The sequence below is a fragment of the Pyrgilauda ruficollis genome, unplaced genomic scaffold, assembly GCF_017590135.1.
Source record: "Pyrgilauda ruficollis isolate IOZ18807 unplaced genomic scaffold, ASM1759013v1 scaffold21, whole genome shotgun sequence".
In the NCBI taxonomy this organism is placed as follows: Eukaryota; Metazoa; Chordata; class Aves; order Passeriformes; family Passeridae; genus Pyrgilauda; species Pyrgilauda ruficollis.
This window is the reverse complement of record NW_024520318.1, coordinates 1,183,424-1,194,391: the sequence shown is the minus strand read 5'-3', so window position 1 is coordinate 1,194,391 and position 10,968 is coordinate 1,183,424. Positions and strand designations below refer to the sequence as shown.

The 10,968-nt window shown below is 44.7% G+C and overlaps 1 protein-coding gene across 1 annotated transcript; it reads right to left on the bottom strand.

Annotated features, from left to right (window-relative positions):
* Positions 1-2,058: 2,058 nt before the first annotated feature.
* LOC121353825 (lysosomal amino acid transporter 1 homolog) lies at positions 2,059-7,348 on the bottom strand. Its single transcript, XM_041467984.1, is given in 9 exon segments — positions 2,059-2,266; positions 2,840-2,849; positions 3,191-3,275; positions 4,127-4,251; positions 5,503-5,593; positions 6,702-6,738; positions 6,740-6,848; positions 6,851-7,013; positions 7,334-7,348. Coding segments are annotated over 9 exon segments (843 nt in total).
* Between the last annotated feature and the right edge of the window lie 3,620 nt (positions 7,349-10,968).

The window sequence follows — 10,968 nt, the reverse complement described above, 5'->3', positions numbered from 1 at the left end:
AAATTCTGTCCAATTTATAATTGAAATGTGCAGTGATGAAACTCCTCTCAAAGTGAACATGAGGGCAGCTCATGCTGTACAGACAACTGGACACTCCCATTAATTATGGGAATAATTGGCTGTTTGTGCAGCCAAACCCCTCTAACTGCAGCCAGCACAGCTTTGGGGTGAGGGTGTTGCTATCCCTTAAGCCAGGCTGAAGGGGCTCTGGGGGAATCCTGCCCTGGAGCTGCTGCTCCAGCCTGAGCAGGAGCCCATTTGTTTCCAGGATTAGTCTGTGTCAGATGGAAGCACAGGAATAGTGCAGCAGACACAGAGTGAGTGAACTCTTAATCCTGCCTTGGACCTTGAGAAATGAGGGTTTATTTTCCACCTAATGAAACTCTGGACACAATCAGGAATAGACTCAACCAGAATTAGGCAACTTCTCCTCAAAACAGACTGTTACACAAATACCAATGATGAAATGCCTCCCTCTTAGAAATTAGGACTTTTGGGGTTAATTCCTGTTTTCCAAAACCCAGGTGGCCCATCCTTTGGTTTCTGGACTGAAGTGATGGATAAATTTGTCAGATTTTTATCTTCTTGCTTGGCAAGAGGCAGCAGTGAAGTTCTTTCTAAAAGCAGTGCCTCCCTTACCTTCAGGGCTCTCCAAGCAGGAGGTCTGCTTTTGTTTTCTCTTGATTACAAATACTTCATCCATTCCCAACCAACACTTTATACTTGACCAGATTCCTGTAAGCTCCTCAACCTGATTTGGAAGCATCTGTTTCCAACACAATTTGAACTGGAGGACTATTAACAAGATTGGATTCAGACCCCAATCAAGGCAGAGCCCAGGAATTGATGTCATGTGCAGGCTGGCACTGCAGTCCCGGGCAGGGAATGGAGCGGGGGAGCTTTGGGGGCAATAAAAAGTTGATTTTCACAGTCTATCATAGAAAAGCATCTGCAAATCTGTATAGAATGTACTGTGAGGGTCGTCAAAATCAAGTTCTGGGGGTTTTTGGGTAAATAAATACTGCCTGGTTTATGTTTCCAGCTGGGGGCTGGAGCAGGAGAAAGTCAGGACTTGGTTCATGGAATAACCCCCTGAATCTCACAGTTTGCTCACAGAATGCACTGTCCCATAACAGAGAACAGCAGAATTTGTTTCAGAACAGACCAGAGCCCACAGTTCAGTGTCCCAGGCTCAGTGGGGGATTGTGTTCCGTGGTGCAGAAGGTTTTACCCAGCCCACAAGCTGGGGCTTGGGAATGGCACTGGAATTTCAGGGCCATCCCGAGGCCAGGGCTGTCTGGTCACTCCTCTGATTGCAGGGCCTTCTGAAATTCCTTTAATCAGAAAGACAACACCGACTGGAATCAGAACTTCTGGGAATCAGAACTCCTGGAAGAGTTCCAGGTAAATCTGGGGAAGAACTTGCTTTTAATCTGGAATGGATTAACACAAAATGCCTGGAATCCCTCCTTGTTCCATCCTGGTTTATGGCTCCAGCTCATGGTGTTAAGCACTGAGATGTTTTCACACACAAACCTACAATTCTTCCTACAGAAGAAAAATCAGAAAATCTCCCTTTTTTGTTCTTTTAAGTGCAAATCCAAGCTCTGGTAACAAGACAGGTGACTGTAGTGCACAGTCCCAATCCATCCCTTTTCACCAGGTGTTTAAAGCCAAGGTACAAAAGTTTCTCCAAAGATTTTGCTTTTTATTTCTTGATCACAAAATGCCAAAGCTCCACCTGGAAAGAGCATGACTAACAATAACTACTACACTGGGTATGAATATATTAAATATAAAAATACCCCAACACCATGGGCTACCCTTCCCAAGTTTTAGTGTCTACTTACTGACTCCAAGTTATAAATTAACCTGTTCAAAGTAGCTTTAATTTTGGTATTTTCTCTAAACTTGCTATTCTTGTAAGAATTATCATTATAGAAAGGGTACAAATTATTGTTCAGCAAGAAGGTTTTATTATCAGGTTAGAAAAAAATGTGAATTTAAAAAGAATCCACTTCATTTCTGATCGATTTATTAGTAAGCCTACTTGAATCTTTAGCTGTAATAGGAAAATGATACCAAAATGTCAAGGAACAAAACTCCAAAGCTCCCAATGAGCCAGGGAAGGTGGTGAACAAAGCAGAGGGCCCGGGAGGATTTGGGTTCTGGCATCTTTAGAACAAGGCTCAGTCCACAGGTGCAGTTTCCCATCAGGGCCAAGGCAAAGAGCAGGTAAAAGTGCATCTGTGCATCTTCTCTGGAGCTAAACACAAATTTTATACACAAATTATTAAAATAACAGTTCTATAAATACAAAGAAATGTTGAAATGTACCCATAGTAGGCAGTTAGAGATAATTTGGGCATTTTGTGGTATAACCCATTCAAAGACTTTCAGTCATTCTTGTCCTGTCTTTCTGGGGCTCTGAATTTCCTGAGTTTCAGCACAAATCACTGAAAATTCAGGAACTGTTACAGTGCTTGGATCTCTGGTTAATGCCATTTTTGTGGGAGTGCAAACAGCAGGGATAATCTGTTTCCAAATGGTAACTAGTGTTTAAGGAATCTATTGCTGTAGCAGTGTATTTAGCAGACTTTTTTAAAATACTGTGCCATTCCAGGTAGAGAGGGAATATCAACAGCCTTAAAAATTAATTAATCACTTCCATAATCAGTTAAAATATCTGCATATAATGAACAAAGTAAAATCTTCTGGTAGTTTGATGTGTTTGTTGGGTTTTTTAAAATATACTGATTGTTAAAAAAATATACTGATAGTGAAGAGGCTGTGGTGAAAGGTAATGGTACCTTGGCAAAAAGGGGCCAAGATTTAACACTAATTTATGTCTAATTGTAACTTTTATTCCCAGGGTGGAATAGTTTGGAGAAAGAAAAGGGGGGATGCCACTTGCTCATGACAACAATCATAGAAAGCAGATTTCTGCTGATAAATCCAGCTGTAAATTCTTCCCCTGCCAATCAATCTTTCTCCAGCAATCAAAGACCAGTGTTTTCCTAAAATTCTCATCATCCTTCTCTGAATGGGGGGGAAAAAAATCCCATTTTTTTCAGTGAAAAAAGCAGAGTGGGGGTTTGAATTGAGGAGGGCTCGGTGTGAGGGAGAGCCCAACACTGGAAGGAACACAAAATTAAATAAACAATTGCCAAACAGCCACTCACGTTTTTACAGAGCTGAGGGAATCTGCTGCCCAGGAAAACACAGGACACACAGCCACAAATGAAGCCTGGCATTTCAATCAGGTCAGGAGAGCTCTGGACAAGAAAAGCACATGGATTTTGGCAAGAATGCTCGGAGGCATTTCAGAGGATTAAACCCAGAGTCCACGGCTGAGTTTGTGGACAGAACTCCTTTCAGGCAGGGCAGGGCTGCTCTTCAGATGACCAGAGAGGGCTAGGAAGGGTTTAATCTTCATCTCACAACACTGCAGATCAAAACTGCTGCCAGGCTTTGGGATATGACACTGACATCAATCCAGTCCTCCTGCTAAAAAAGCCTGGGCACAATAACTCAAATCAAAACTAAAAACTGTAGACTGAGCCATGAAAAAAAAAAAAAAAAAAACCCTGTCTGGAGAAAGCAAACTACTCATTTTTCACAGTTTAAGAGTTGCTGGTTTTCTCACTGTGGCTGTGTTTTGAAAATAAGCTGCCTCCCTGCTGGGCTGTGCTGCTGGATTACAATTATTTCCCTGGCATTAGCAGGAGGGCCATCAAACTGCTGGAATGGGCTGTGAACTTTCCTGCTGCACTGACAGCAGCAGGTACAATGGTGATTTTCCACTTTTATTGATTTTTTTTGTGGTCTCCACGTGGATGTTTACAACATTTCCCACAGGCAGAGACACAACATTTATGTTCTGTTAGTTCAGAGCAGCGCATCCTCAGGGCCCAAAGGACACAACAAGCCTGGGAAGCTGCTAAAAGAAGCAATTTTATAACTTTTTTATTTTGGGATGGGTGGGAAAAACATCCACATACATGATTGCTATATCCTTGTTAAAAAATCCTCCAGGTTTTTTTTAAGTACACAAACTTTCCAAGAAACTTCTGAATGGGATTTTTATTTTTATTTTTTTTTTTAATGGAAACAGGTAAGAATTGACATTATTCCTTGGGATTGCTGGCCTGTGCTGCTGGTTCCTGAGGAGCAGCTGATAGAGGGCAGTGCCACTCAGAGCTCCACACCCCACAATCCAGGCTGTGCCCAAATTCCTCAGGCTGGGACTGCCTGGAATGACACACAAACAAATTAGCTGAAAAATAACATCTGCTGTTGATTTGAGGTCACTTTCTGTTTGCAGTACAAATATGCAAATGCAAAGGTAGAATTTCATGTCTCTTTTTCTTGGCAGCAGTGGAAGTTCCACCCCCTTTTTCTGGGCTCTGTGCCCAGCCCTGCTCACTGTTGTAGTGCTGAGGGTGGCAGTGGAGGAACTGCTGGGGAACTCCTTGGTGGGCATTGCCCCTGACAGGAAATGTTCATTCTCACCTTCTCTCTTTTATTATGGTTATGTATGATATCTAATTTATGATTAAATAACACCTGACGAACAAAACTGATGAATAGAGCAGAATGTAACTTTCATGCCGCACATCTTGATAAAAAACTGCAAAAGCAAGGATATTTGGAATGTGAATTAGTAAAATCTCACTAAGATATTGATCACTGTGTCATTTTGGACCAGGCAGTGGCCGTTCCATGCTCCAAAGCCTGGGTTTGTGTCCAGAGGAGGCAGCAGGAAGGAAATCCCTCAGCACTGCCCTATCTCCAGGTTTATTATCAGTTCCATATTGAATCTGGTTACCCCCATTTAGTCTGTGGGGAGGCATCTGGTTTACTTCAGCTTTTTGTTACCTCTGCTGTACCATGGATTTTCTTTCCTATTTTTTTTTTTAAATTGATGCGTTAATGGTTTTGATTTGATACAATATGAAGAGAGCTGTCTTCCATTTCAGACAAAACAGTAGTTCTTGGGCAGGCTGAACATTCCAGCCACCACCAGGATTTGCTCAAGCACAACTCTAGTAATTTCATTCCCTGGAATATGATTTTTTAATGCATGTATTGAAACAGAACACATGAAGATGTCAACATATTTTATGCTATAAGCAAATAAAGCCCACATTCAATCAACGGGGAGGAAACCAACTGAACCCCACAAAGAAATGAGGCTTGGTTTCAACTCCCACACATTTCCACAAAAACCATGGAATCAGTTAAAATATGGAACCAGAATCCAAAAATCTATTGCATTTTTTATATCAACTGAAAGTACTCCATGGAAAATATTCACAGATGTGTGTGGGTCAGAAATGAGAAGCAAAGGAAAACTGGAGGCAACAGGTCTCAGAACTCCAAAATTTGTACACTCTGTTTTTGTATCCCTCTGAAATAAAATGTATTTAAATGCTGTAGGAAAATCTCTCAGTCAAGGCTGTGCTGCATCAGGGAGAACATTTTATTGTTGTAAAAACTTACCTTTTGTCACCTTCTGATTCTTGAGCTTACAGTACACAAATTGTGGAATCATAATTAGGTCCTTGTTCTCATAAAAAGCAGCAGTGACAATCTGAAGGAAATGAAACATTTGCTTGTTCAGTAGGCAAGTAATTTGAAATACCTCTCAACTGCACAGAAATGTTGCTTCATAATCATAATGTGCATGACAAACACCAAATCACTGCCAGAAATAAACATCAGTGTAAATATTTGGGCAATTATGAGTTGGTTTATAGATGGCAGAAATAAGAGAACCCTGTGTTAAACACAGAAGGGCTCAGAATGAACAGAGAGCTCACAACTCCGCTAAAGCCCCTGAATTGGAGAGCTGTGATTCAGATTGACAGTGAGGACTAGGGAGCAATCCCAAACCTGAGCCCACTGGACATACCTCGCTGAATTCCATGCTCACAAACATGACAGCTTTAATGTAAAACCCTTCTCCAATTAATATTTCAGCTCACATTTCTGGAGCTCAACAGCTGAGCAAGCGTGGTTTTATTTCACTTGAGCTCCACAGCCCTTTTACCAGGCCAGTAAATTAGATCCCCATTATGGGAACAGACTTTGGAGTCAACCCCATTTTTTTCCAGGCATTTTCAGCTGCTGAGATAATTTCCCCTTTTCCTTTGTCATGTCCTACCTGCATTCTGAAAGCTGACCACAGTGACCAAGTGATTCAGCACTGTGCAAGTGCCAACTCCAGGGCTGCTCCTGACCTTTTCCCAACCCAAACTGAATTGGCAGGACAGGATTGCTGGGAAAGCATGGATTTAAATAAACCTTGAGCCAGCTTGAGCTGCAAGTGCACACACAACTCGGGGTGGAGAAGATAAGAGAGGAGAGGTGATTTATTCTCATTTGCTCTAAGTGGCAGAGATTAGTGTCAAGTCAGTACAACAGCACAGTACATCAAACTCATTTGTCAACCACCAAATATTTTTGCAAACATGAACAACATGCTTCTCTGGCATATTATTCTGTCTGTATTATGCAGATAGAGGAACATATCCAAGATAAAATTAAAAAAAAAAAAAAAAAAAAAAAAAACAAAAAAAAAAAAAAAAAAAAAAAAAAAAAAAAAAAAAAAAAGAAAAAGGCAGCTTTTGCAAAAGGCTTCAGGCAAGATTACTCATGTTTGAATTTGAGAACTGCTTAAGACTTTCAGCTTAGGGGAGTGCAGCAGGCAGCGAGCAGACAATGGCAATGAGCCCTGCTCCAGCCCTCCCACACATCCCTGGCACATCCTTGCAGGAGGTGCCAAACCCAGGGCGCTCCGATCCCGCACAATCTCCTGCTCTCTGCTGGGGAGCTGCTGAGAGCAGCTGAGGAGCCATCACTCCTGGATGGAGCTCCAATCCCACGAGCTGATTTCTGCCCCCATTCCCAGCCCGTGCAAATCCCCAAATCCGGTTAGGGATGCTGAACATCCTCTGTGCAAAGCCCCGCACATCCAGTCGGCTGCAGCAGCCCCAGTCTCCCGCAGGAACCTGCCAGATTCCAGGGAATAAACACAGCCCCCGTGAACCAGGCATCCCCCACACAATGCTCGCTCCTCTTCGCTCATTGCAGACACGAGCTGGACTTCCAAGAAAGAGAAATACTTTGTGGATCCAATATGTAACACCTCAGATTTATCACTGCAGCATTTTAGTGTGAGCTCGTGGTGGTCTGTGACAACGAGGGGCCAGAAATCTGCCGCAGGATAAGCTAAACCAGGGAATTTATTGGAATCTAAGACCAGAACTCTGATTTTTCATGTTCAATGTGATGCTAATAAAGTCACAAAACTTTCCTTAGAGGTACTTACCCAGATTCTGAACATGCTACTCCCTCTTTAAAAATATATTTATATAAAATATTTATCTATCTGGTGGTTCCATGCAATTAATTTGGAGATAATGCTCTGAACAAGAAGTAAGTTATGACTCAGATTCCAGGTGGGCTTTAAAGTCACTAAAATGCATCCAGCCTAATCAGTGACTCAACACAGTGTCAAACAGTTTGTGTCATTGAACACTCCACAGGAAACATGGGAAGCATAAAAAACTTGCAGAAGGCACTTGTAGGGTGATCCTGCCCCCAAAACTCCCTAAATGATGCCACCATTATGCACCAAACTATTCCAATCTTGAAAAAGTCTCAAAATTTGTTTTCACAGAGCATAATTCTCTGTAAAATTAGGACTCACTTTGCTCATCAACCAGAAACTCCTTTTTCTTTCCATGAGACTTCATATTTTTATGGCTTTAAATGCTGGAACAAGTTTCCTGCAGGAGTTGGCTGCCTCTCCAGAGAACTGTCATCATTGGACCTAAACCAATTAAACAATAAAAATACATTTATACACTGAGAAATCACCTGAGCCTGGAGGATATATTCAGTTTATTCTGCTTATACTGGGGAAGTTACTAGATTTTGCAGCCATCTTTGAAAATAACTTTTTAAGTTTAAAAAAATGTTGCATGTAGTGTTTCAAGTACTTTTTATCCCATTCTGGCACTGTGCAGCTGAGCAGACTCACTAAAACAAGACGTGGTATTTAAATTTGATTTTTGGGTTGTTACTATTCAATATTTATGCAGCAGAATATTTGTGTTGCCAGTCCCTGAGACTATAATTTTACTATTACAAAAATTGCTACTTTTCTTAAATCCCTGGCAAAATGTCCTGTCCCAGGAAGAGCAAACCCAGGAATTCCACATAAAAGGAGGACAAGGAGACTGCCAGAACATTTCTTTGTTTGCTGTAGTATTGAAGTTGTCAGTGATGAGAAAAGCATAGGATGGTTTGTGTTGGAAGGGAGCTTAAAGATCATCCAGTTCCACCCCCCAAATTATAAAACTATATTAAAAATGGTTTATGTTCCTATAACAATTCTTTGCCTGTAACCTCATATTCTGTCTGAGATTGCTGCTCAAATACTGGTTACTTCCATATGGAGAAGTTCCAGAGAAGGTGTGACCTGGACCCTTGGCACCATCCCCTTTTGCAAAGGTTTAGTGCTTGCTCAGCTACAAACACTGTTGTGGTCCAAGGTATTTAGGAATAAGGAATCAGTAACCTGAGCCTCTCGCTTGGACACTTTTTTTTCATTTTAATATCTTACTCTGGAGTGAGTAAACAGAAATAGACAATGGTTTAGAAGTGAAATCTACATGCTTAGGAACAGGCTCCCAGCGCAGACAAGGAAATGCAGGTTTTCCCTGGAATTTGGGAGGTTTGGCACAGCTCCTCTGCCTCTCCAGCTGCTGTGAACATCCCTGCGCTCTGGATGTCAAACACCCAGGACTGCGAGTGATGTATGAGGATGTCAGATGTGTGTTTGGCTGGTGTGCCAAAGGTCTTTAAACTGCAGTTAAGAACAGATCAAGCCCCAAAAGGGGTTCAGTTTTACAGTGTTCATCGCTTAATTCCTGCTGGGGAAGGAAAAGGTGGAGCTGGGCTATGGAGTAACCAGGGCTTCTTACAAGTATGCCCTAGTATTAATCCGGTCACTGGATTTCGGCCAAAACTGTTCTCTGAAAGCATTTTAGACACTCCTGGTTGTGAATTCTGCTTGGCCAGATTTCACCTGGAAACCAAGGCCAGTTCCCAGAGAACAACCTCAGTTTATCTTAACGTGGGATAGTGGAAGGTGTCCCTGCCCAGGGCAGGGCTGGAACGGGATGAGCTTTACCATCCCTTCCAACCCAAACCAGTCCGGGTTCTTTGATGCTATGATCTAGGATTTTATGGCTTTATTAACAATAATAAACCAAAGAACTGAACAGAAGGAAGCGCCTTTCTGGAGAGCCCGGCATCCCATCCCGGAGAGCCGCAGCCTGCGGGAACGGGGCTCCCGGGGCTGCCGTTCCCCTCTTCCCTGCGGAGAAGGGAGCGGGTCCCGGGGGGAGCCACGGGAACGGGCGAGGCAGGACACGGGAATAAAACCGGGAACGGCGCTGGGAGCGGGCCCGGGCACCGGCAGCGGAGGACACGGACCCGAGCGGGGCCGGCACGGATCTGCAGGGCTGCGGCTGCCGCTCCGGCATGCGGCGGGCTCGCCTCGAAGGAGACCCTGCGGACGGGGAGAGAGAAGGGGAGCACGGGGAAAGCGGGATGGCCGGGGTAGCTGGGATGGCTGGGATGGCGGGGATGGCACGGGATGTCCGGGGCAGCACGGTCCCCACAGCGGCCGCCCCTGCCCTGCCCGCGGCCGCCATCGCCTCAGAGCGCGGGCGCGGGGCGCCCCCTGCTGGCGGGCGGGCGGCGCTGCGGCCTCAGCTCCCTGAGGGCCGGGCCCGGCGGAGCCGAGCGGCGCTGCGCCCTTCGGCCCGGGCACCCCGCCAGGCGGGGATTTAATCCCTGAATCCCAGCCTGAGAGGGCACACAGAGGGTGATCTGCTCCCCTGGTCCAGATGTGCCCTCCAGCGCTGGGCAGAGGGGCGGCATCACCGCCTGACCTGCGGGAATTGGAACAGCATCGTGAGACCTTCCCAGTGCGGCGCCAGCACCCACCTGCTGGCTTAAACACGTTTAATCTGATCAACAAAGGCCACGGTACAAAGAATTCTAATTGACAATCCTAGGATCTTTGTAGGGATCTTTGTCCTTTTAGAAACATAGAACGGTTTGGGTTGGCAGGACCTTAAATCCCATCCCATTCCACCCCCTGCCATGGGCAGGGACACTTCCACTGTCCCAGGTGGATCCAAGCCCTGTCCAGCCTGGCCTTGGACATTTCCAGGGATCCAGAAGAAGCCACAGCTGCTCTGGGCACTTGTGCCAGGGCCTGCCCACCTGCACAGGGAAGAATTTTCCCCTAATATCCCATTTAACCATGCCCTCTTGCTCAAGGCTATTCCCCCTTGTGCTATCACTCGAGACCCTTGTGAAAAGTGCTCCTCCAGCCTCTTTGCAAGCCCCCTTAAGGTCCTGGAAAGCCAAACATGAATATTTTAGAATATTTTGATAGGGAAGAGTGTTGTATAATTTACTGAATTTTTAATACTGTTTTACTTTTCATTCTCATACCGGCTCATCATGTCAGTGGTTGCTGCAGCCTAGCTAATTAACACAGGGCTGGGGGAATGATTAAAGGCAGGCTCTGGCTATCTGCATTGTTCTAGTTTAATTGCTGCTCAGGCAATGATTCAGTGCTGGTTTTGGCAGTTGAGCTGCATTTGTCTGGCACGGTGAAATTCCCTGATATGTCCATGACACTCATCCGTTGGGGATGGGCAAAAGCAGGAGGGTTTGTAGCACTTCTGGTGGCAGGCTTGTGCAAGGAACAGGTTTTGTTATGTGGGGAAGACCAGGCTGGAGTGGAAGGTGTCCCCTCCATCCCAAGCACTCCAGGATTCTGTGGTTGTAGGAGGGGAGCTCCTGGGTGGATTGACCCTTCATGCAAGCACGTTGTCCAGCTGGTCTGAATCCGCCCCTGTTTCCTTTGGATCTCTGCTG